Source organism: Monodelphis domestica, chromosome 8 (genome assembly GCF_027887165.1).
Source record: "Monodelphis domestica isolate mMonDom1 chromosome 8, mMonDom1.pri, whole genome shotgun sequence".
In the NCBI taxonomy this organism is placed as follows: Eukaryota; Metazoa; Chordata; class Mammalia; order Didelphimorphia; family Didelphidae; genus Monodelphis; species Monodelphis domestica.
The window spans coordinates 221,499,406-221,527,246 of NC_077234.1; the positions used below are offsets into that span (position 1 = coordinate 221,499,406).

A 27,841-nucleotide genomic window follows, 5' to 3' on the forward strand; every position below is an offset into this window, starting at 1 on the left:
TGGACTTTATATATGCCATCCCCCTGCCATGAAACTGAAAATGCTGAGTAATTTCTCAAATCTGATTCAGTCCATTTTCTTTCTATTCGACTTTGGGACCAGCTCGTTTTCTATCTGTAGCTAGTTTTATCTAAGATTTTTATGCTAATGAACTAATTCAATGTGATGTCCATTCAAGTGCATGCCGGATGGCTAAGCCAATCTCTTTTGATTGATTGCAGACCACATATTAGTCATTAAATTCCTTATCCAAAAAAGTCCCTTTTATTAAAACTTAATCAAGTCATCCTTTTAAAAGTTCATTCACACACAAACTCCAATGCAATATACATATTAGGAGCTATTATCTGAAAAATATGCATTTAATACTATGTAAAGCTGAATTATCTTTCGTTTTTCCCATTAAACTTTAGAAAAATAATTCAAACATTCCAATCTTTTAGAAAATGAATTCACTTTAGAAGTGTGCCATGCATAAAATAAGATTCATTTCTCAAAAGGTGACAACCTTCAGGAAAATGACATAATGATACAGAAAGTTATGGTAGAGAAAAATGTATCTCTGCTTAACCAACTTTATTTTCTAGGTCCGCAAACATGTGACAACATATATATGCATATGTATATTTCTCCTTCAAGGGAGATAAAGAAAATTCAACAGCACAAGTTTCTTTGTAAAGAGAAACCATTACTTTTAAAACAAAAATAATAAATAACATTTATATAACACTTGGTATGTACCAGGCACTATGTTAAACACTCAATAATCACTATCTCATTTGATCCTCACAGCTATTCTGGAAAGCAGATTCTATTATTATCCCTACTTTACAGATGAGGAACCTGAGGCAAAGAGAATTTTAGTGACTTGTCCAGTCAAACAGCTGGTAAGTATCTGAGGCAAGTACTGAATTCAGGCTCAATATTCTATCCACTGTGCCACCTAATAGTCTTTGAAGATTAATTTTTGCCATTAATCATGGCTTATGTATGAAAACAGAATAGTTACCAGGAGATACACACACACACACACACACACACACACACACACACACACACACACACACACCAACTGCCTCCAGTCTTAAAGCTGTCTCTATAAGGAATGCACATTGAAATTAAATTTATTGCATAGGTTCACATAGTCAGAGAGTGTCTTGGGAAGGATGGGATCCCATGTCTTCTTCTTGAATCTCATCCCTATTCCTATTTCTGTCATGCTATTGTGCAATCATACTGCTTTTTTGATGGTGAACCAGAGCACACTACTTTGTTGAGATTTTGCTCATTAGCTGGCCTGAAATAATTATTGATCTTAAATATGTTCATGGTAAGGAGCTTGTTGTTGTGAATAAAAAAAACAGCATCTAGACCAGGAAGACTCGTTCAAGTCCCTTCTCTGAACACATCTGGGCTGTGGCCCCAATATCAGTTATCCTGGGCAAGTCACTTATCCTCTTAATGAGATAGGTAACTCTAATGATGATTAATTGAAGAGAAGATCATGACCTACTTTGATAAAAGAAGCTTTTTACCTGGAAATTCCAATTAAATGGAACCAAATCCTATACTTATGTCTAAAGTGTTGGGCAGGGGGGAGTTATATGGGATAATAAAGTATATAAAACTATTTTGGTGAGAAAATGATCAAAAGTTGTTTGCTTTGATACAATCTAATTAGTTTAATGTTGTCTTTCCTTCCAATTCAAATGATTCCTTAACAATCCATTCCCAATGCTCATTTTAAGCTAGAGAAGAAATTAAATTCTCATCATTTACAGTTACAGTTAAATCCACAGAATCAGTGTTTATTCCATATATACAAAGTCTGAATTCTCATTCCATCTAAAATACTCTCAACTGTTAGTCTGGAATTAAAGAAAAAATCATACTAAATGACAAAATAGAAAACAAAACAAAAGTGATCTTGTTATCAGAAAAACAAATTTCTCAGAAGTGTTTTTTGAATGTAAATATAAATATCTCTTCCAGAACATAGGTCTTTTGAATATTTAAAATAAAAGTTAATACAGAAAACCCACAGCATCCAAATCTTTGAAAAACCTTAGAGATAACCAAATTCCAAATACTTGGACTTTACAAACAAGGAAAATGAGGACCAGTAAAAAAGAAGTGGCTTGTCCTAAATTACATAACACACATATAAAATGGCAAAACTAGACTTCAAAAATAAGCCTTCTATTCACTATGGTGCATAGTCAGCTTTGTTTTATTCCCCTTACAATATCAAGCTGTTTCTAACAATTGAGTGAGCATATATGCCCTTAACTAATAAAAAAAATGTTCACTAAGTAGGATAGTTATCCAATATCTAACAGAGGTTTCAGTTATGTATGACTGAACATGAATACTGCCTATAAATATAAAATGTAAAGTAGCATCAATGTAAAGTTTATCAGAGAAAGGCAATTGTGCATATGCCCAAAGTTTGTCACTGGACCTTATATCATTTTAAATAGAAAAATGTTTTTGTTTCTTCTCTTCTACAATGTAAATTTGCTACCACCAGGTGTCAGTAAAGGAGAACACTACAAGATTATATTAATAAGACAAGATGGTGGCAATTCTGCCTACCATAAGTCCTAAAGTTCACAACAGAAGAGATTATTTGTAATAGAAAAATGGATAATTTTTAACCAGATAAAATTTTAAGGAAAATAATAAGTCTTCAAAAAATTAATCAAGTGGAATGAAAAATCTCTAATTTTCCCACTCCTATAATGGTTCCTCTCAGATTTCTTAAACCTTTCTTTCAAGGTTCTATTTTGCTAGACTTGAACTCTCCATGCCTCTATAACTTTAGATCATCCTGCCTCTTTTTTACTTTTATTTTCATTCATCAATACTAGTCGCTTCTCCTAGCTATAATTTCCTCAATAGCTTTCCTTTAGCTCTTCTTATTCTGTGCAAAACATGATGATATTCTAATGGAAAATGCACTGTGTTGAAGTCTTACCTTGCCATGGCCCTGACCCTAGCCAGCTATGCTAAAGGTGGAATATTACTTTACTTTCGTAAGTCTCCATTTCCTTATTTGTAAAATGGAGTTAATACACTTTAAAGATGTACCGAGAAAAATACTTGGTGAAGCACAAAATGCTATGAAAATATGAATTATTCTTATTGAGTAGAGAAAATTAGTTTTTCTTCTAACTTATTTATATTTTGACATGTTTTTATACAAGTAATTGATTTGTAGTTTCCTTTACTAAGTAGTGGGGTTGGGGGAAAGTTTTGTGACATTAAACTGCTAAAATCAATTTGTGTTTTTCTAAGTAAATATTTGACCATTTCTTTTTGTTTTCAATTCCAGTGCTCTGAGTAAGCAAAGAGATTCTTGAAGTGTTGTATCAAACTCTGAAAGGAGTAAGATTTTTTAAACACATATGTTGCATTCACCATGATAAGAAATCAATTAACACCATTTGATTAAAATGTCTGTTGGAAGAAACAGATTGTTCTGAAAGAATCACTAACACTAACTTCTGCATGGGAAACACAACAATATAGTGGAAACCATATGGCATTTTCATAATTATATTATCGGTCACCAGTCAGGAAAGAAAAATATTCAGGAAATATCACAAGTATATAATGTCAGCTGTTAGAATGATGTCAAATTATCATTAGCAATAGTACTACATATTATGAGGATATGTTATATATATATACACATATGTACATATGTGTTTATGAATATATGTATTGTTGTATATTTTTTCAGTGACAATCTAAAAATAGAGAGAGTTGCTAGAGCTGGAAAGTTAAGTAGAAATCATTAAGTTCAGTACTCTTCATAGAACAGATGAGGAAAATTAGTTATTACTTATTATTATTATTATTATTATTATATTGAGATCAGAAATATCAAACATGCTATCTGTGGCCCAAACACTTCCATGCATGTCTTAACCCAGATTACATTGTAGTTGTGATTTGGTTTTAGAGTATTAAGTATGTATGTGTGTGTGTACACATATATAAAAGCACATGTGCTTTAAAAAATTTCTATATTTGTTTTTTTAGCTACATAAAAATTCCCAGGTATTTTCCTCTTTTTCCCTGAACCAGAGAAGGTATCTCTTGATTTAAAAAAAAGTATATATAAACTGTCATTTTCATGTTTCTATTCATCAGTTCTTTCTCTGGAGGTGGACATTCACAAGTTATTCTCCAAATATTAGTTTTGAAGCTTATATAATGTTCTCTTGGTTCTAGTTGTTTTGCTTTTAATAATTTTATGTAGGTGTTTTCATGTTTTTTTTAATTAACTTGCTCATGAATTCTCACAGTGAAATAGTATTCCACTGCAATTATATGCCACATCTTGTTCAGCCATTCCCCAGTTGATGGATGTCACGTTAGTTTCTAGTTCTTTGCTACCCTAGGGAGCTGCTATAGATATATTTTTTTTTAAATATAGGATTTTTTTTGTTTTCCCATGATATCCCAGGGAAACAAATTCAACAGTAGAATTACTAAGGATATACACAGTTTTATAATTCTCTGGGCATATTTCCATATTGCTCTGATTGAATGGCTGGACCAATTCATAATTCCACCAACATATATGTGGCTTATTAAGACCAGAGGGATCTTTATGTATGGTTTTGTGGCTTCTGTTACTAAATGAATTTGACACCACTACTCTAGATCACATCAATGGTAAATCTGAGACTAGAACTAGTGTTTCCAGGTCAAGAATCGTTCTAATATACTATGCTTTTTCTTATGACAAAACAACAGTATCAAAAAAAGGCTAGCAATTGAATGAAGTACTAGAGAATGAAGACACCTGCAAAGAAACATAATAGCTCTTTTATAAATGGAGATCTCAACTGAATACTGAGTTATGAAACAGTGAGCAGAGTACTCAGAAATGTTTACAGGAAAAATATATTTTATCAACACTGTGGGCACTATAATTCGTATAATCACAGAATAAAGGAAATAATTTTAGATATGTTCTGGACCTACTCTTTCATTTGTAGGATAAGAAAAATGAGACTACGAAATGAAGTTTCTCATGCATTTTGAGGCTCTTTTAAAAGAAACTAAAGAGATCATCTGATCCAATCTCTTTGTTTTCATGCAAGTAAAAGATTATGTTATAGCCCAAAGAGATCAAATCATCTGTCTAAGGCAATACAGCTATCAAGTAAAAAATCTTGATCTCCTAATTTAAAATAGGACATTCAGAGGTAACATCTACAGGGCTTGCCACAATATCCATGTAGGTTTCTGAAGGAGTTTTTTGTTTTTTTCTCCTTTTTGTGGGGGTCTATTATGTAGCCCCAGGGTTAATTTGCTAGGAATGATTCAAAGATGTCCTATCTTGCTCAAGTCATATAAATAATAATTTTTCAATACCCTATAATACCCAATGACCTATATTGCCAGTGGTAGTGGTCATCTTTTGTTGGTCCTCCAGTTAGTATGGTATCTTGAGGAAACTAACCATCACAGAAACAAAGATGTAGGAATGGGGGGCTGGGTAAATGAAACACTTAACTACACAGTCATTCAAATATACAGAAGTGACCAATAACTACACTTTCTTTTCAACATACTGAGGTAGTCATTAGCTAAGGTATTTATGAAGAAGGAAGGACATTTGGTATTTCTTTTGGATATAAAATGGATCACAATTCCAGGACCTCAAAACAGAGAGAAAGATTTTGGAAAGTAGAAGACATATAAAGAAGCAATTGCCCTGATTTCCAGCTTACCTTGTTAGAGACTCTGAAGAATTTTTCCTAGAGTGAGATGAGGTACTCTAAGTGTAATGTATGATACTTGCTTGTGAAAATCATTTTGATTATTGCTTCCATTCAAATTATATAAAAACAAATTTTGATAAGCATCTCCTTTTTATGGCTTCTTCCACAACCTGAACAAATGTTAAACAAGCAGGGTCAAGTGCAGATTTCTGGGACATTCCATTATTTTCCTTCCAAGGTGACATCAAATTTTATAAATGCCCTTGGTCTAGCTATTCAATCAGTTCCAAACCTAAAACTTTGCTCTTATCTTGCTCTCATATCTCCATTAATCCACAAGAATGGCATAAGACAATGTATCAAATGTAAAAAAAAAAGTAAAAACTAAGTTTATACCATTCTTCTGATTTATCAGTCTAGTAATCCTATTTTAAAAGGAAAAGATTTCACAATATAAACCTCTCAAATCTTTGAATGAAATCAACATCATAAATATAGTTACTTCAGCTTTATAAATAGCTGTACTCTTTACCTTTCTTTGGAATAGGTGGAAGGAAAAAATTTTTATGAAAGGAATTTGTTCCAGAAGTAACTAGAATAGCCATATTTGTTCACTATTATAAACATTTTTCTGAATTGAATTCTACCTGAAATATCTGGGCAGATGGTAGGAAAGAAATTCAATAACATCTAATAATGGTATTGTAGTAGGTTAATTTTCCATAAGTTTTTTATTCATTTTATTTAACTGTCTGAAAAAATCAATAAGCAACAAAAGAACAAACCATTTAGAGTTTGAGAGAAAAAATGGATTTTTAGAACCTATGCTAAATTATTCAAGAATTCCTAAGATTATAAATGATTAAAGTTAAGGTTAGGATGATAGGATGATAGCTTTAGAAATGGAAGGGATGTTAGTGGATATAGTCCAACTCCTTCATCATATAGATGACGGAAATCATGACCTGAGAGGTTATGTAGCTTGTCCATGGTCACAAAGCTAAATACCTATGATCTTCCAAGCACTGAGAAAAATAATTTTATTCTTCTATTTCAACATTCAACATCACTGATTATTATTAATAGTTTGTTCCATGTTTTGTAAAAGTATACTCTTGATTTCAGGAAAATTGTAGAGGCTTGGTGTTGAAATCAACTTTTAACTGATATAAGGAAGCCATAAAAATGAAAAGAAGAAAGATATTTAGAATTTTGGGGTTCACTGGTGTTTCATCCAAGCTCCCACTCCCATCCAAAAGGTACTAACTGTGGAGATTAAGAACTATTACTAGTCTAAGTATGTGGGCAACTATCTACAGCTGTTTCTGTCAAACTGAACATATTCCAACCATAGGTAAGACTGTTCCTCCTTCGCTACTATCTCAGAACATAGCTTCAAGGCTCCTGGGGCATACTTTGGCAAGACTACAAGGAAGCACATGTGCTTGGATTATAAAATGAAATTCTGCATTTTCTATTCATATCAAATAGGGCATGGGCTCCACTTCCACCATCTCTGCCAGTATTTCCAAATGAGCCACAAGCCTTTCAGAAGGAAGAGTTGATGAAAAGGAATGTGAACCAGTTGAGGAACTATCTGACTCCATGGGATGTCTTTTGAGATATTTATTCAGGAAGAACAAACTGGTGCTCTTTGTGTTTGATGAGCAGCTACCTATCATATAAGAAAACAGAGCTTTTAATCATTCTTTCTTCTTTTGACTTCCTGAGCCCCAGTTCTCTCTGGCCAACCTCATAGCAGCATAGAATTTCCTCAATTGGCTTCCTTCCCAAAGTCTACTTCCACTCTCTCAGGATTAAAAAAAAAGAAGATATGCATGGAAATTCAGCAAATAAGACTGAAATAAGATCTGTGGATTCTGAGGACAAATTGGTCCCAGTGGGGAATGGCCTCACTCTGATCTGGTCAATGTGGAAAGAGTTGAGGCACTTAATAGCTCCAAAAGATCCTGAATAGGTAACTTTGTGAATTTCAAAGTATTTTTCTGAGGAGTAAGAGCTGATGGAGAATGTGACCTGGTTGTACAAGGTGCAGAAAGAGTTCCAAGCAATTACTGTCTGACACTATAGACCAAAATGAGGAAATCAGTAGCACATACTATGGAGGAAAATATCTGGGAGATCTGTAAGGACTCACTTGTTGATGTACTGTTGGAGTCATTTTACAGATAAAAGAAATGGAGGTACTTGCTCAAGAGAGAGATTAAATGACTTGCCTTGGATCATGTAGCTAGATAAATATATATGACACGTTTCAAACTGAGGTCTTCAAACTGAAGATTACAAGTCCAATGTTTTGTTATAGAGTTGCCCTTACCTAACCTTTCAAGGCTTTCTGTACCCCTTAACCTCAGGGCTTAGTATCAAGAGATACTTTAAAAGAAGTTTTATAAATAAAAATTGTCCAACAGGACAGGTAGAGTCATGTAGGTTACCAGAAATCTTCTCAATGTCCCTTCTGCTGGGAAGGATGAGAAGAAAAGGAGGAGCAACTGAGGTATATCTGTGAATTTCCCTCTAAGGGTCTTCTCCCACTTCACCAGAGCTAGGCTTCATACCTGTCTGAGAGCTGGAAAGGGGATTTATTCATCATAGACCTGTGAATTGTATTGAAGTGGTCATTCAAAATAGTTGTATATTTGGCAAAGCAATCTTAGTGAGACTCCTTTTTTTTTTTTCCTACTACAATCATGTTGGTTTCAGATTTTAGATTTGGACAGGAATTTCTTAACTGCTTCTTAAGTCACCTTTTTCCCTTCAGTAAAAAAAAAAATGCTGAATATTAAAGGGCACATGGTCACAAACACTGACATGGATCCATCTTTCGGTTCTGAGGTAACTTATTCCTCGGATACAACTCTGTAGGAACTGGGTAATTGGAAGATGAGCTTGATTAGTCAAGTGTATCTGATGTGATTGGTTGTGACATGGTGAAGGAAAGAATAAGCGTCAGGGGAAAACATTTTTTAGTCACATTTATATTTTACAAATACCTCAGAGCATTTTTGAGGAACAAGGCACAGAAGAAAGTTGTGAAATGGATAGAGCAAAAATCTAATAAGCACAAAGAAATTAACGGAATACATATAGTTAAATCTCCAAGGCTATGTGACCTAACAGCATGTGAAACAACTCTAGGAGACAACCCAGTCTTGGTTAGTTAATTATCAGTGAGACTCTTCATTAAACATTTTGGACAAAATCTGAGTTTAAGGCATATTGCTGTTTTTACCATGTGAAAATGTCATTTCTTTGCAACTGCATGTAAGACAGAAAGTCATATATATATATATATATGTATATATATATATATGTGTGTGTATACATATATATGATATACACACATATACATATATTTATACATAAAATAGACATAGTACATATGTATATATGATCAAATTTGATATTGTCAAATATTGTAGGGCAAATATTTGGTAAGGATATAGCATCCTACATCATAGACCTAGAAATAGTGGCCTTTTCAGGCCTTTTCAGGCAGCCAGAAGTCAACACCAACATTTTTTAAGAGGAGTTTGCAGAAACCTGGATAATGGTATATAAGATGTAAATAAAAAGACCAAAATTAACATAACAATAACTTATTATTGCATGATCCATCAAAGCTTACACAGTGCTTTTCCTTTATTTAATCAATTTCATGTTCACACCAAAGGGTATGAGACATTCAAGGGAAGGCATCAACTTCATCACTCCCAACCCCTACTCTAAAATGGCATTTTTGTTTGCCAAGGAAACCTCAAGTTGGGTCGCAAAGAGCTGATATTCCTAAAAAGACTGAGCAATAACAAAAAAAAAATTTTGGAGTTTGTTAATTTGTTGACTTTGAGTTTGATGAATTATAAAGCTGTCTTTTAATATGAAACATTTGTGTAATGGAAAGCAAATGTAACTTCATTTGCTCTAGTATTTATTCTATCTTTTATTTTAATTTATTCTATTTCTATTTAGTTTGAGGCACTTTAAAAAAACCAGGAAGAGACCAAATGAAACAAAAAAACTACTTACATTTCATGGTCATAGATTTTCTAAGAAAAAAGGGACATGAGAGATGACCTAATCTAGGCCCTTCTTTTTAAAGATTAGGATTACGGAGCCCTTATTAGCTAAGGGGCACTCAGAGTACTGGTTAGAGTTGGAGCCAGAATTAGAACTCAATTCTAATCTTCTATGATTACAAAATTTCTTTAAGAATTATTTCACCATTCACTTAGTTTTATTTTGAAATCACTCTATATGTTTAAAGATGATCCTGAATATAAGACAGTATTTTCTCAAATAATGCTTTAAATTTACATAAAATTTTAAAATTATAATTTCTGTAATATGATGTGCCATTAATAATACTACATTATATTTTATATGGATGGTTATATCACATTCTGCATGCAAATTATATGGTATAGAAGTGAATGTGTGTACTATATTTTTAAATGTGCATAATAATATGTATGCATATACATTTGTACACATGAGTGGGAAATATTATACTTTGTAAACTTTTATTTTATGACTTTCATTAAATATCTAGATACCTGGGAGGTATGGAGAATATACTGATGTCTAGAAAAATGATTTTATTACAGATACCTTATATCTAAAGTCCACTGTCTAAAACAATAAAACTTTTTAAAATTATGAAATCAACCATGCAACTAACCATTAGTAAACACAACAGCATTTGACTTATTTAAGTTAAAAAAGTTTGCTTAGAATTTGTCATCATTCCATCTTAGCAGATCTATGAAATGTAAACAACTTGCCTACAGCTTGACTAAACCTCTTTATTTGTTCCCAAAGATATTAGTAGATATTATTCTAAAACTCATAAAGTAAAAGAAAAAGCTTTAGTTTTCTAATATAAGTAAATGTTTAATTTTTATTTAAAAAAAGTAGTTTGGGGCACATTAATCCTGCTTATGAGAGAAATAATTTATATACCACACACAAAAAATGCTAAGCAAGGGAAGACTTATTAAACTCTTTAACAATAATCAGTGACCATAGAAAAATCATTTTTTTCCTGAAATACTCTATTATAGATAATATAGATATATCACATGGACAACAGAATACTGTGTAGTGCTGGCAAACTTTGCATAGCTTCACTTGGAAAACAGAGCCAAAGGGCTCTTTCAAGACTTGATATTACAACATGCAGTAAAATACACTGCTCCCTTTGAAACTGATTTGTAAAGTGACCCACAAGCTTGTCCTCTTTCTCTGTTTCTTTGTTAGAATGGGCCTTTTGTGTAAGATGAAGAAAAGAAAAGAAACTTGATTTCCTGTTTCAATTACGGAAGGCCAAAGCAATAACAAGAAGTCTTTTAACTAGTCAGAGAATTCTGGAAAGTATATAGATAATTAAGGGAAAAGGTTCATTTTTTAAATAATTAGGGAAAAAAAAGACTCCAAAAATAAATGGCAAATGAAGGCAGGAAGGGAATTATAAAGGGAGGAGGGAAAGGAGGGAAGGGAAGAAGGAAAGAGAAAAAGAGGGAGGGAGGGAGGGAGGGAGGGAGAGAAAGATAAAGGGAGGGAGGGAGGAATGGAGGGTAGGAGGGAGGGAACAAGAAAAGAAGGAAGGAAGGGAGGGAAGGAGGAAGGAAGGAAGGGAGAGGAAGGAAGGGAGGAAAGGGAATAAAGGCTCTTAACATTCATTTGGAATAAAAATTAATTTACATATTTCTAATAATTTAATATGTCTAAAATGGGTCAAATGTGTGAGAATTTGTAGTTAGTTTTATCCTACATTCCTAAATTAGATAGATAACTCTCCATTTTCTCCATATGCTTAGTTTACTGTACATTGCAAATTTAGTGTATAATTACTATGAAATACCTTGCAAAAAAAAAACTCAGTATTTTAGATCATCATGCTATCAACAATATCTACTCATTTATGAAGTAACCAATTTACAAAGTAAATTACCATTTTGCTTTTTATTTTGATGCATATATATTTTTTTATTTTATTTGTTTATCACTAGAATTTACCACAGGCATTTTCAGCTACAAATATAGCATTATTAAAAATGCTCATTTTCTGTCTTTTAAAGGCATATGCATTGTATAATACACATAAGTTCCTCTAAAAATGTGTTTTTATTTTATAAAAAGACATCTTTCTTATTGATTATTAAAATACAACTATAGGCCAAACTACTAGGGAAAGCTCATGAAAGGCAAACATTAAAATGTCTTACTCCAAAAATAAAATTTATTTTCCCCAACCTAGTACAGAATGACAAATGAATAATGTAAGGAGAATAACAGCAAATACAAGCCCAAAAGTTTCCATTGAATTACCAATATCTTTACATTCAAAAGTGTAGAAAAAGTCCAATACACAGGTGAGTTCTAAAACATATAACCTAACCCTGATTTTAGTAGAGAAATGTATAGGTCAAAGTATATAGATTCCTTAGTTCTCTCAGTTAAAACTTTCAAATCAACAAATAACTGGGAAATTTGATTAATGAATTGTTTACTTTCTATTTCTATGATGTTATACTTAACATTATTGGGAAACTGAATTTGGATTGGATATTTATCATTGGATATTTATAATTTTTGACCACTAAATATGGACATATTCTGTGTTGCTAGTCAAAATGATATTAATACTGTCCCAAAGACTGAAAAGGTGCTATTAAGCTTAATTGAATTGGATAAGCATAAAAAAGAATTTGATTTTAGAGAATCAATTTTGGAAGAACATATATATGTCATTTTTTGTCTTAAAAACAAAATAAAATGGATAAAATTAAGTAATATCATTAAGATTTTAACTTTTAGTTTAAAGAAAGAAAATATATTAAAGATCAAGAATTCAGGCAGATGAAAAATATTTTTTCTAAAAGATTTGAAGTAATTCAAGGACAATAAAACTTTCCCATCAAAATGAACCACATTTGTCACTTCTTTCATTATAAAAAATAAAAGCCACTTACCTAAAACTCCCAATCTGTAGTTCAGGGTTATGACAATGACGTTTCCATAGCTTGCTAGAATGCTTCCATCTATCATGTTGCCAGTTCCCTCCATGTAAGACCCACCATGGATATAGACCATGACCGGCTTCCTACTGTTCTGATCATGAATGTCTGGAAAAGAAAAGATTCAAGCAAGAACAATACAATAAAGCAATATTTTATATTTCAAATTGCATGCTTTCACTAAAATATGTAAAAAGGCATTCATTTCACAATAGAGAGTCAATCTCATCATCCCTTGTATACTTGTAGTCATATATGAGATGCTAAAATTGACATTAGTCTAACATTCTCTGCCTTTGTTATACAGCCCATATGATGTTATGTGGACATAGAAATTCTCTTTCATTCTAAAATCTAGGGAAATATCTGGAAAGATGGATGCATGTGTATGTAGGAAGGGGCTATCTATATCTATATCTATATGTATATATTTATCTATATAGCTTTAGGGTTAAAACATTTTTCACTGCTGTTCTGACTCAAGTAATAAAAATTTGTAGATGTATATGAGCTACTGTTTAGAAATGCTATTATAAAATTTGAAATCATTTAAAACATCTTCTCATACCCTAAAAACAACTGTTTAAAATTTCTGAAGACAAAAATGCCCTGGTGGACATTATAAGGTATTCATCACATAATAGATGAAGGAAATATAAATAACAACAGCTTCTCAATAAATGCATAAGAAAAATGTTTAATCAAAAAAAAGTCTTCCTTTTGTTTTCTGAAGGTGACAGTTTCTCATGTTGAAAATAAATACGAATAGAAAAATACCCTTCATTCAATCTGGTTATGTAAATGTTAAGCCTCACTGGTGATGGTAGAAATTCTTGTGGCACGTGTCCTTTGAACATTCAGTGATGTGTTTTTATATTTTGGAAGAAAAAAATAAATGAATATTCTGAAATGATCTCCGATAATTGAAATCTGTAGATTGTCTATAAATTGAGTGTGCTTTTGTGAAAAGCTTAAATCATCAGTTTAGCCTAATGAAAATATCCAGCTAGTTGTTAAAAACTACTCCATACTTAATTTTATGTAAAATGAAGAACAATAAGAGAATTCTACCATATTTAATATTCTCCATTGTCATAGGCTCACTGTATTTAGAGTTGGAAGCAACCTTAGACATCATCTAATCTAATGCTCCCATTTAAGATAGCTAATTTCTTTTGGCCATTCATTCAATTTAAAATTGCTATGACCATTGGAAGTAACACTCTATAAAAGCCTTCAATTGAAAAAATATGGCATAGTGAACAAAGGTTAGGTCTTAAGAGGCAAGAAGATCTGGGTTCAAGTTCTGTCTCTAATGTACCATAAGTGTGTGACCCTGGGAAGCTAATCTCTCAATGTCCCAGACAACTGTTTATGCTAAAAATATAGATGAGTTTATGTCTTAAGTAAAGACTGATATATGTGTATATATATATATATATATATATTGTTCTTTAATTATGCATGAGTTCATCTTTGTTTTTAATGCATGTCCTAAGTTGAAATATATTAATCCTATTTTATTTCTGGAAAATGAGCATAAACTTCACTGATTTTTTATGATGGTGAAAGCTATGAAGTAAATAATAGCTGTATAATTTAGATATTTATTCACTGATAAGAAAATTCAAATTAAGCACTACACAAAGCATGATTTAAAAAGATGTGGCTCTACTATGTTGTTCACAGTAAGGTACAGGAAAGAGTGTGATGTATGCAGACACAATGCATTTTTAAAAATAATTTCTCCTATTCTCTCAACAGAAAATTCAAAGTTATGTAAAATCATCACTGCAAAAATATTTTTCCTATGTGTAAGCTAAACGTGGGCTAGACATTCTTTGTTTGACACTTTTCAAACATTCTCCCATTTTGATCCAACTGGTATTAATGAAGTCAGAAGCTGATAAAGTGAATGTAAGAGTAGAGTGCAAGGGTATAGGGGAGAGGAATATATATATATATATATCCATATCTATATCTCATATACACAATATATGCATGTGTATGTATGTGTATAATATATGTATATATGTGTGGCATGTATGCATATCAGATTAACATCTCTTACCTTTAATGAAAAATAGAACAAGGTTTTCTTTCACTTGAGGAAGTAATAACCAGATGCCACATCAGTTTCAAATAAAACCATACCTTTTGGGTTTAAATGTAAATCAGACAGTATTTTTTACAATGGTAATGGCTGCATTTTGAGTATTTTGAAAGTAGCACCTTAAAATAAAAAATAATAGTATTGGAATGAAAAAGCATTGAAAGAAAATTATTAGAATAAGTGGAGGAGCCAAAGAACTAACACTAAAAGCTAGTAAAATTATAGTTATTTTGGACTCACTAGCAAAAGGGAGATTAAGTGGTAAACACAGAGTAGATGCAGACAATACTATTCTAGAGTGTAGAAGAGCTGTTATAGAACTGTTGTAGGCAGTGTCAGGGCTATGAACTTAAGGCCAATGGTGAAATAATGTTAAGAAAAGCCTGAGCAAGAGAGCAATGGGGGCAAAATGTTTTCCCTCACCCAGTATTTGATTTATGGAAGAAACCAACAAGGGCAGAAATTGATAAAATAGCACCTTGAAAGGAGTCCACTGTGCAGGGATAATTCAGCATCCCATTTACCAGCTTTAAATTATGGTCTGACCCTAGAACCAGAGGTTCACCAAAGGCCTTCGTTTTTTCTGGTAAATAGACCGAGCTCCAAGTATTTTAGTATTGAGGTAGGAGAAATATTCTTTTACCAAGCATCTTCTACAAGTAAGGGTTAACCTCATTATGTTTAAAAACAAAAATTATTCATCATGCCAAAGGGCAGAATACAATGTACTAGTTGTCTGCTTGGCTTCCACATACCTTCCATCTTTAAAAAAAAATGGTTGCATTTCACCTCTGGTGTATAGTCTGTCATATAATTTGGGATCCTTCAAGAAGAAATTTTCCATAGCAACAAAACATTTCAACGAAAAGTATTTTCAAAATAGCTGTTTTTGTTAAAAAAAAAAGAGAGAAGAGAGACAGAAGAATATAGCTAGTTTTTTGACCTCTTTAAATTCTTAGAAATCCCTATTTTTCTTTCAAATTCTGCTAAGGAAAATAGTCCTGAAAGAAATAACAACATCTCATTAAAACACTTTTTGGTGTACTTCACTGTGAACCATAACATTTGCATAAATACTCTATTTTTGAACCAAGCTATTTGGAAAAAGAAAGCATTGAGTACCTGAAGATATTTTAAGATTATTTAAGAATCCTAAAATTCTATAATTTACATTGTGTAGATAAAGAGGAAAGAGTCACCATTTTAAAATATAAGGTGTATGAACTTACAAAATAACTTTTTTGCAAGGAAGAAAAAGAAGAACACATGCATGTTTTAAAACTCCATTTTCTCTTCCTGTGTAAAAGTAAAAAAATTACTTGTTGTAAATGATATTGTGTTACTTATTTCATACATATTAGGAATAACCTTGACAAAACTCATTAAGATACTGAAGTCATTCTCTATGTTAACTGGGTACTTAAAAAAATGAAAATGGTCTCCATACAAGAAGAAATAAAGTAGTACATTAAAATGTACTTTCCTTTTTTCAAGTAAGGGAGGAAAAATGACTTCGAAATGAAAAAAATCATAGTCATGCATCAGGGTTGAGCTTTGAAAAAACAAAAAATACCTTCATCTTCACCACGATCATTACTGGTTATATCATCTGCGCTTTTCTTTGTGTTGGCTCCTGGGGTCATAGTGAGGAGGAAAATAAAGGGAAAAAAGAGAATTCAAAAACAAGAGTTTTGCAAAAAATTAAAAGAGAGATACTAGCCAAAAAAAGAAAATGTAACACAAAAAGTTAAAATCTGTTACATTTGAATTTCAAAAAAAAGGATGCAAAATGCATACAAACATAAAGATGTCAAGAAGAACAAATTCAAAATGTTATTTTAAAAATATATAGATAATATATCTTGTGAAAATGCAATCTGGGGGTTCAAAAGTGTGATTACTGCAAAAACAAAGGTAATGGACGATTAAAAAAGGTAAAACCAAGCTAGTCAATATATTAAAATTTTGAATATTAAGAAATGTACATGATTGATGTATGCAATTTTCTGTCAATTTCAAACTTTTACAATGTCAAGTTTTGTACTGTCATTGAATTTACTCTGATTACAATGTTGGACAAAGGTTAAATAAAAAAAATACATTTCAGAAGTAAATATAAAAATTATGCAAACAAAAGGGACTTACTGAGGCTAGAATGAGTTGAACTCATTTAATAAGACTAGCTAAATACATTTCATCTAAATTTTCTGAAAGTGTAAATTTTTTAAAAAAGTAAAACCTTAAAGCAGAACCAGTCAGTAATGAAATTGAATAATTCTATCTTTCATCTTAAGGAAGCATTAAGCTATATGGCAGAGGAAAAACAAATCCTCCTTTTTTTTACTATATTGAAATTCAAATCTTCTACATGGGAAAGTTCTATATCTGAGAAATAATTATTTATTAACAGAGGATATTAAAAAAGAATTGGTGTTGCAATTAGTAAGAAATCTTTATAGCCTTTCCCCCTCCCCCTCTAAGATGCTTTGTTAATAGAAAATATACTCACCTGGATCACCACATGTATATGTTTTCACATTTCTTTTACATGCGCAAAATCAAATAGAGAATTGATACAATTATAAAAATAAATCATAGAAAATATACATGCTGCTCTAGCATGAAATGGCCATGTAACTGAGGTATTATTCTTTTTTACTGAAATTATTTGGATAATTGGCTCAACTCTCCATTTTCCTTTGCTAAACTATATCTACCATATATATATGTCTAGACTAATATGAACTGCTTTTTTCTTATAATCTTTGAATCACATTTTCCTGTTCCTCCTTTCCTTCAGTGTTATTGCCTTTCAGATGATGAAATATGAAATATGAAAAATACTGCTGAGTTATTAGCAACTTCTATATTTATAATTTTCTCAAAATTAATAAAATCCTTAAAGGATAAAGAAGTTCTGAGACAAACTCCAGAAAACAGAACTGGATATATATTCATTTATTCATTTCCAAAAATATTTTGTTTCTTTTTACGTAGTTATGGCTATGGTTTCTGTGGTCCAAGTATAATACTACAGTGCTTTTTATAAAGAAGCTAAGTCATAGGCTACAATGTTGTTTATACTTCTGAATATTACTTTTACTAATGACATATTTCAAGCCAAAGGTTTGAAATAGCTATAGTCCTTCTAGGAGATTCTTTGTAGATATGACCATAGGAAGCTATTCTACTTTTGCTTCTTAAGTACTACTTCTCACACTCATATTGCCAGTATATATACTTTTATGCACATATCAATAATTTAAGACAATTGACTGATTTGAAACTGGTTCTTTGAATAAAAAATGAAGAACATTAAAATTGTTTATTAAATTTACTTTTCCATTAAAAAAAAACAAAACTATTAGGGGGAAGAGAAAATTACTTCTTAAGTTAAAACATGACATGAATTATGGAATGCAATGTCTCCAGAATGAAGCTATTTTAAAACTAACAGAACTCCTACTTTAACAATCAACTATTCTCAATCAAACAGTACTTATTGAGTACCTACTATAGTAAAAGATAATTAATTAATAAAGTTGCCTAATTAAGGATAGATGTAGTCAGCTATAAACTGTATCAAGTAAGCTGAGATTTCTGGAGGGTACTTTAAAATTCAATACCAACCAATACACAATGAATACTAGGTATTCCTCATATACTAGTTGTTGATGATTTTAAAAAAATCAAACTCTTTCCTACTTCAATCTCCATGGCAAATTTGCTTCCTGAATCAATCAGTTGCTAGAGGGTTCCTAAGGTTATAAATTTCATCCATTATTATTTAGTACACTTCCAGAATTCAATAACCATGTGGTGAGTGTTAAGGCTGACTCCCCTTTTCCTTGGCTCCTTCTAGAGGCCCCAGCCTCCAAGGAGGGCCCCCATCTTGGAGGAGGCCTTGTAGCTGGAAGCCAAGCTATATTTAATCTTCTGGGAAGGCCCCTTGGCTGAGGCCTCTGAACTCCCCTTGGCTCAGACCAGGCCAGAGCTGATCTACTTCCCTTTCTCTCTCTCTCCCTTAGTCTTAATTTCTTCCTTCTATTGTAAATAAACCACCATAAAATTCCATTCTGATTTGAATATTTCATTGGGATTTAGAATTTAAATCCTTGGTGACCACAAAAAATATATTTAGTCTCAACCCAAAAATTTACCCATAACACTTAGAAATAAGTAACATAATTTTAAAGGCACATGAGAAGCAATCTTAGGGATATGGTAAAGGGAAGAAGCTTCTGAAAGAATGGTTTAAAATCATGATTGATACTTTCACCAATAATCAATCAGAAGCATTTATTAAATATCTACTATAGCAGGTATCATGCTAGAACTGGGATGCAAAGATAAAAATAAAATTATTTCTCTTCAAGAAGTCTTTGGGGGAAATAAATGAATGAAATGAATGAAAAATTTTATTAAGCACTTACTATGTGCCAAGTACTATGCTAGGACCTAAGGATACATAAATAAAAACAGTTAGATATTCCCTGTTGTTAAATAGCCTATATCTTAATTGGGAAAAACTATACATAAAAGAATATTCATTTGCAGGGTATATGGAAACACTGAGAAGTACTAAGTATTCACTAGTAAAACAGATGGCAAGGCCTAGAGGTCCTTAGGTTACTTAAGTAATTAAGACAACAATGCTGAAGAACTGATGGGAGCAGAAGCAGGACAGATGGCAAAGTCTAGAAGGAAGCAGTGTCAGGTGGTAAAACCTAGAAGTCCTCTATTTCATCAGAACTAATGGAGTTCATGATTTCCATCTCATTCACATCATGTAAACAGTCAAATGACCCAGAAGGAAGAGAGACAAAACCCATCCTGGGTGAATTCTGGCAACATTCCTAAAGGTCATGGTAAAAGGGAAGGTAAAGAGGTAGGTTCTGCCCAATAGTTTTTCTTCCCATATTTCTGTATCCTTACCCTCCAGGTTGAGTTCTAAGATGGCCTGGGGATGGTGAAGAGAATGAAAAAAATAATGTAAGGCACCCTAGCTAGTGGTGGCTCTTCCTGTCTGCCATTTTGAAAGGGAAACTTAAAAATATAGATAAGAGTGTTTACAACATTTATAAGAAGTAAATACACAATTATTTGGGGAAGGGAAAATAAGTTGCTGAGATAGCAATAAGGAGAAGCTTTATTTAAGAAGTGGTAGATACTTGATCTGAGCTTTGAAGCTAGGGAATTGATTTTAAGTACCAGGTAACCTACAAGCAACCTAGTGATAAATCTCTGAAATTATTTAGATCCCTGGTAGAACAGGAGACATCCAGTCTGTAATAAGATTTATACTCCAAAAATTACTTCTGACTTCAAAAAATCTATCTTATTTGTAGAGTCCAGGTTACATATGCTGAGATTTATTTTTTCCTGAGGCCATTTTTCTTACCAAAAGGGACATATATTAAGGGGGAAAATTGTTCTTTCCAAAGGGCACCTCTTTTTCAAGATACCAATGAAGATTTTGAAAAATCTTGTCAAAAAAGCATATCAACAATTAAAATGTCTCCTTATTGGAAGATCCAATTCTCAAAATTTCACTGAATTTTAAAAGTAAAAGAAATCTAAGTGATCATCTAGAACAACCTTTGAAACAAAGCAGTAATTGACTTTACCCAAGATAAATCAGCTGTTTGGTAGCCTATCTAAGAAAGTGGAGTGCACTGCACCCAGAGTCAAGAGAGACTGAATTTTGATCACAGCTCCCAAAATTAATTACATATGGGTATATTATGACCCTTTATACCACAGTTTCCACATCTGTCTCTGGCACACTACTTTTCAACATCCTAGATCAATATATATGCTGATCAGTAGTCAATAACGCTATATGATACTAAAATGAAAAGAGGAGTTCTACCAAAGTGAATCAAAATGGTAGACCACCAGACACCAGAGTAATTCTGGATCTCTTTTTGTTTGTTTTGCTTCAAATACATACCAGGTGTATCTTCTAAAAGCGGTTGTTTTAAATGAACAACCACATTAAGACCACTGTTATGATACAGGAAGAGAAATAACCTGAAAGCCCAAAGATTATCTCCTGAAAATTAACCAAATAAGAATCTTTCATCTCAACCATCTCCATACAAAAACTAGTATCCTGAGACAAACTCTTTAACCTTGTCAGAAATCTACCTCACCTAGCAATTAAGCAAGAACCTTGCTTTGCTTAGTACTCTAAATGAAATGCCAACCATATTAGTAAAATGTGTGTGTAAACACATAAAGTGCCCATAATTCTTAATTGATTATAGCTGCAATGGTATAAAAAGCCACAAGAGGACCCTCTTGAAGCTAATAGTCTGGGATTTAAACTGATATATGCTAATTGTTCTCCCAGTTGCATTAAATGATTTTCTTCTTTTTTATTCTGAAGGGAAAATGGATAACTGAAAATCTACTCGAATTATAAAACTAATGCTGAATTTTCTGTAATTTATTTAATAATCATGGTGTTAGAGGCATTTTTGTGATCCACAATATAGTGATTATATTTCAGCCTAAGAGTCTGGTGCTGTTTTCCCAACATAGTCTGTTAATTCCAATCATATATTTGATCTAATTTCTCCTTTCACACTCTCCCCTTCCACTCTTTCTGGAAAGTAGATTGTGTCAGTATGAAAAAAGTCAAAAATTTCCTCTTTGGGCATGGAAGACTTTTAGAATAAAAAAAAGATAGCAATTAAAATAGATCCACCAATCTTATATGCTTCTTATTTTGCACTCAGATTATTCCAATGTCTTATTCTGAGAAGCTGTTGAGAGACTGATTTCAGGTAGAATAAAATTAATCCTGTCACACTTAAACACATTTTTCATTAGCATTTCTGTTAGAAAAGAGTGCTGAGCTCTATGCAAAACTTAGCATTAAAAATGTCACTACTTTTCAAAAACCAAAAGATTTTTTAAATAATTTTTATTTATATATGTATATAGTGTTTATATAATAATAAAATATTTAAATATCTATACAAAAAGAGATTTTATATTACCTTCCTCACCCCCACTTCTTGATTGTGTTTAAGAATAGTTTTGAAGAATTTATATTGATATATGCGGCATTTTATATGGATACTGAAATAGTAACTAAGTTATAACATTCTAAATCTGATGATCTTTTTTACATATATGAACCTTTCCAAAACTAATGAAAGTTTTGAGGCTCACTCAAGTTTGCAGCTAACCTATAACCACAAAGCTTACTAAAGTTTGATAGATAAAATTTTCTAACAGGAGGTCTCCATCAATGAAATGAGATGTCCCATTAAGCAGAGTTCTCCCTATCACTGGAGATATCCAAGAAGAAATTAAATAATGACTTTGCTTTATTTAATTATTTATTAATTTAATAATATTTTTCCATGTTTACATATTTTGTTTTTTCCCCTCCCTTCTTCCATTCTTCTCTCCTCCCCCCCCCGCCCCTGTTCCAATAAGCACTCCCACTGGGTTATACAAATGTTATCACTATACCCATTTCCATGTAGGTCAATTCTTAGATGACTGGCCTTCTAAAACTTTGATTGGTTCTCAAATAAATTTCTCATCCTCTAAATAATTTATGGGATGAGAAATGGCATGCAAGAAGATGTTTCTTTTTTTCCTCAAAAAGATTTCAGAAATTGATGCATTTGTCCTTTTGAAACAACAAAATGTTTACAACACCATAGTGAAGACTAGGAAGGAATAATGACCCTACATTACTCATTTTAAAAATGTTAAGAGGCTTTCCCTTGATCATACAACTAAGTAAACTGAATTCGAATCCTCTAGCTTCAAATCTACTGCCCTTTCCATAACACTACAATACTTCTAATGTTGTTGATTTCTATCTTAATCAATAACCACCATTGATACCCTACCCATTATTTTCTAATTTATCATGACTTTCTTAAGTGCATTTGAACTAATTTTCAAACTTAGGTGACTCGGATTTATTACAATCCAAAAGCATAATCTCATTTTCTAGTTGGACCTTAATCTAATCATTTAATTCTCTTATAAATTTATAGTATATTTGTTTTGTGCCACCCAGGCAGATTACTCTCTGCTCCATCTTAAAGTTCCTCTAGGTTTTGATAAATTATTTCTAAATAACAGGCATTATCTGAAAAACATACTGTGTTGAATTCAGGAAAACAAAAAAAATTAAATAATCTAATTTTCTTTCTTTTTAATTAATAACTGATATCCATATCTTTAAGGTTCACAAAATAACTTACAAATCAATGTTTGATTCTCATTTGATCTGTACAATAAACCTGTAGGATATTTCAAGTAGTATTTTTATTCCAGTTCTATACATAAGGAAATAAGATTCATAAAGGTTAAGTGACAATAATAACCAGGAAACTAATAAGTTACCAGAAGCCATATCAGAACTCACAGATCATATGACTCCGAGTCCATTATTCTTTCTCTGAATAAGAGGCATAGCTTTAGAAATTTAAAGAATCTTTCTAAAACATAGTATAAATATTTTACAGACTTGTGGCTTCATGATATCCAATTTAATTTACTTTATGAGAATATACCAAAATCTTGTCATTTATTCTTATTAAACTATTTCCCAAGGCCTTATAGACTTCATATTTTCCTTATTTGCTTTATTAATAAACATATATTTAAAAATCAGTTGGCTACCAATGAGGATATGTTAATATGTTTCATGTGCTCGAGCCCTGTACTAGATTCTGTGATGTAAAGAATCATGTGCTCTTCCCTCAAGGATCTCACCATTTAGGCTTTTTATTTTTTTTGAGGGGGTGGACAAAGGGAAAAGACAGTAATATCTATGAGACAACAATAAGGCATAATGGGAAATTAGCTGAATTTATGGTCCTAAAATTTTCATTCAAAGCATTTTTTATTATGATTATGGACAAATCAAATAACCTCTAATCACCTGAATGTTTGAATCTATGAAATGGAGGTACTTATACCACTTATCTCATGGGAATGTTGTAAAGAAAGTGCTTTATAAATATGAGTTATAATTAGGTGGCAATAGCACTATGCTGTGTGGTATAGCTTCGAGTACCATTAGAATAAAGAGGAGATGGGGAAGCTAGGTGACACAGTGATTAAAGCGACAACCCTAGAGTTGAGAAGATTTGGGTTCAAATCAGATCTAATCTTCTAGGAATTTGGAAACCTTTCATTTAAAATGAGATATGTTATTTCTTATTTATAGCACACTAATTTTTCTTGAAATACTAATTCACTTTATTTCTAGTTTAAAGGTTCTTGTTTCTCTTAATCTTTTGCCTATAGCAATACATTGAATCATTATCAGATATTCTTGTTGAGTTGCATCTTTTTCTCTAAAATGGAATTCCATTACCCTTAAACACAGAGAAGGCAACAGAAATCAAGAAAAATGTCAAAACATTGTGTATTGATTATAAGGTAAGTTATTCAGCCATTCTTCAAATTTCCTTCACTCCATTAAATTTTAGTTTAGAGTAAAAAAGTAGTCAGATGTCTTCCAAATAGTCACAATTCAGTGGTTGGATCAATTCCCTAGCACAGTGCCAGGGGATATAGCCAGCATTCACAGGTTGGGTGACTTGGAAGGATAAAGCAAAAATTAAACCAGTTCTTCAGAGCTTGGAGAAACTCAGAGGGAGAAATAAAATAGATTGACAGGGGAATAATATTTTTTTATTTTTTTTTATTTTATGACCTCTCTTATCTTATTCTATCATTCAGGAACCATCACAGGTGACATGGAAATCCCTTCACAACATAGTTAAAATAATGAGGCTTTAATCAAGATTTTGGGGGCTACCTTTGAAGTACAAGTTCAACTGATAGGCTAGAGATAAGCTTTGTGCTTTTCTGTATGGCTTCATTACTTCTACAATACAATAAAATGAAAGAAACTTTTTAGTCAAATCAAAGCAAATCATAGTATCCTGCTTTCATCAAGCACACTGAGTAAAAACAGAGCTAATGAACTGTCTAATAATACACCTAGTCATATTTGACAGTTTTAAAAAATAAGATGAGCACCATGAAAATAAAAGTAATTTCAACAGGCTGAACTTGCTTAAAAGAAAGGATTCAGGAAATTATATAGGTAGATAAAAAAGATCCCTAAATTCCACACATCACCTTGGCATAACTGGCTATATATAGGCCTGGAGTCAGGAAGATTTGTTTTCAAATCTAGCCACAAACACTTATCAGTTCTGTGACCTTGGGCACATCAATTACCCCTTATTTATTCTTCATCTGTAAATAGGGGCACAGCAGAAAAGGAAATAGCAGATTGCTCTTGTATCTCTGCCTAGAAAACCCCATGGACTTTCAGACACAATTGAAGGACTGAAGGTTTGAACAAGAACAAAAGAAGAGTTTCCTAATGCATACACAACACAATGAGGTGCCCAAAAGACTTCACAAGTTTGCTATTGTTAACCCCTCCACTCCAAACCCACTTTCTTGTTTTAATCTGTGTCCTATTTACATCGAAACAATTTCACCTTATGGATGGCCAGACACAAAATCTCTGCCATGTACACATCCGTGGTGAAAGGAAAATTACTAGGAGACAATAGCCAAGAAGATAGAAAAGGAAGAGACATTTGAAAGGGACGATATCTGGCATGTATTTGTGTGTGTGAAATTTGTACTAATACTTGATGAATACCATAACTATGTCACTAAAATTTGCATCTACCAGTAATGTTTACACTGACTATTAGTTCACTAAGAAGCAAGCATTTCAGCTTGGAACATGAATTCACAAAGAACACAAATCATTCTTTTAACAGCTTGTAAGTAATTTAGAAAGATGATGTTTTTCCCACTTGTCTATGTGGCAGACTGGAACTCAACGAGTATGCTGGTTCAGAACTTTACAGAGAAAGAAAAAGCATCCCCACCTCCTTACTAGTGGAGAATAGCCAACCCACTGTTTGTGGCTCAGATGGCATGAAATAATTTCAAAACTGAAGGGAAAAGCTTTTCAAAGGTTATCTCTCTCTGCAATGACAAACTCTTGACTGCATATTTCTATCTAGAGATGGAAGACTTCTTAACAGCCAATATCATTTCATTATTCTTTTACCCTCTATCTTATTATAGACTTACATTTAAAATGTGATTAAAATGAATAATTCCTCAAAGAATAACAAATAAAATTGGCTTTAAGGATTAAATGCTTCCATAGTTCCTTAAAATATGACTAAGTAATTGTCCAATTACCCTTTCATAAACTAGAAGAATACCATTACAACTAGTATACACTATTTGTTCAAACATTTTTTTGTTCTGTAACAAGGTCTCTTCAGTGGGGCAATGTAATTTCTAAATACTAACAACAATTACGTAGATCAAAGAGTCTTTTTACCTAGATGCTGAGCAGCTACAGAAAAATAACAGTCTACATTTTACTTTAGAGTAGAGCACCTATTTAATTAATTTTAATGTACACTTCACCACATTAAATTATAGAATAAGGAATATGAGCCCTCATTGCCAGTGGTTATTCCTTACTACTCAAAAGTTAGTCAGACCAAATATTTGGAATAATAATTATTATTATTATCTTTCATTTAAAAAAAGGGCCAATGACATCATAGGATGATGTCTTGACTTGAATTTGAATTGGATTTAAGTGAGGCAGAGCTTCATAAAGCTATCAGCCTTACTCTTTCTTTCAGAGTCATCAAAATCCAGCGATAAGACAAAAATGTCAGGCTAACTGGATAGAGTCTGAGATGTGAGACCTTGGAGCGTTCTTTGAGGCTCCACAGCTCTTGCATCAGCCACCTTCCTGGCCTTTGGAACAAATTATTCTCATCCACCCATTCCACCACAGGAAGTCTTCACATGCTTGGGGTAGATATCGCCATAATTCACTGCTGGGTTTCTCAGTTACCCTCAACCTGGTTTAACCTGTTTTTGGAGCTGGCTTTGCTGGGTGCCACAGGTTCTTGGACTTACAGTTGAGAGTCTGGTAACAGGTAGATAATCAGTATTGAAAAGGGCTTGGCAAGCTCTTACACCCTGAGGTGTTAGTCTTCCTTGCATACCCCTTCCATATCCTGGAACACCTTTAAGGCTCTAGAAAGTCTACATTTTTCCATTCTCCAGTTTACTGACATTTGCTTTTATACAATCACACATTTCTATACAAATCTAAATGGCCAAATAGAAGGGGATAAATGACCAAAAGGGCACAACAAGAAAGAGTTCCTTTCATCTTCCTCTGCTAGATTTTATCATCCAATACAAAAAAATATTAATTCAAAAATATTTTTTGTATATCTTTTTGGTGACAAAGAATTGGAAATGGAGGGGATGCCTATCAACTGGGGAATGAATTAACAAAGTTGTGGTATATTATGGAATAATATAAGACTATTAGAAATGGCAGGCAGGATGCTTTCAGATAAACCTGGAAAGGCTTACATGAATTGATGCAAAGTGAAGAAAGCAGAAGCAGGAAAACCCTGTACCTAGTAACAGTACTATTGCGCAATGGCCAACTGTGAATGGCTTGGCTATTGTCAATGAAATAATGATTGAAGACAGCTCTGAAGGACTCATAAAGAAAAATGTTTTTGACCTATAGAGAAAAAGAACAAACTAATGGAGTTTGAATGCAGACCGAAGCATACTTTTTAAAACTTAATTATTCTTGGTTTTCTTTTTTGATCTGTGCTTTCTTTCACAACCCATGACTATTATGGAAATTTGTTTTGTAAGACACTACATATATAACCTGTATCAAATTGCATACCTTTCCAATGGGGTGGGGAGGACAGGGAGAGAAGGAGAGAATTTGGAACTTGAAGTTTTTTTAAATGTCAAAATTTTCTTTTACATATAATCAGAAAAATTAAATGTTTTATTTAAAAAAGAAGACTAACTGCATTCTATATCCTTTCTAACTAGTGTTGGATTTTAATATCAAGTGTGTGAAT

General features: G+C 32.4%; 1 protein-coding gene across 5 annotated transcripts in view; it reads right to left on the bottom strand.

Annotated features, from left to right (window-relative positions):
- The window catches only part of NLGN4X (neuroligin 4 X-linked), a 456,535-nt gene that overhangs the window by 183,807 nt on the left and 244,887 nt on the right, over window positions 1–27,841 (bottom strand). For 3 of the 5 annotated variants that reach the window (XM_007500713.3, XM_007500717.3, NM_001171573.1), the window contains 2 exon segments: window positions 16,465–16,524; window positions 12,734–12,886 (listed from right to left, as the gene is read on the bottom strand). In XM_007500713.3, coding sequence (XP_007500775.1) covers window positions 12,734–12,886; window positions 16,465–16,524 — 213 coding nt within the window. 5 annotated transcript variants of the gene reach the window in all.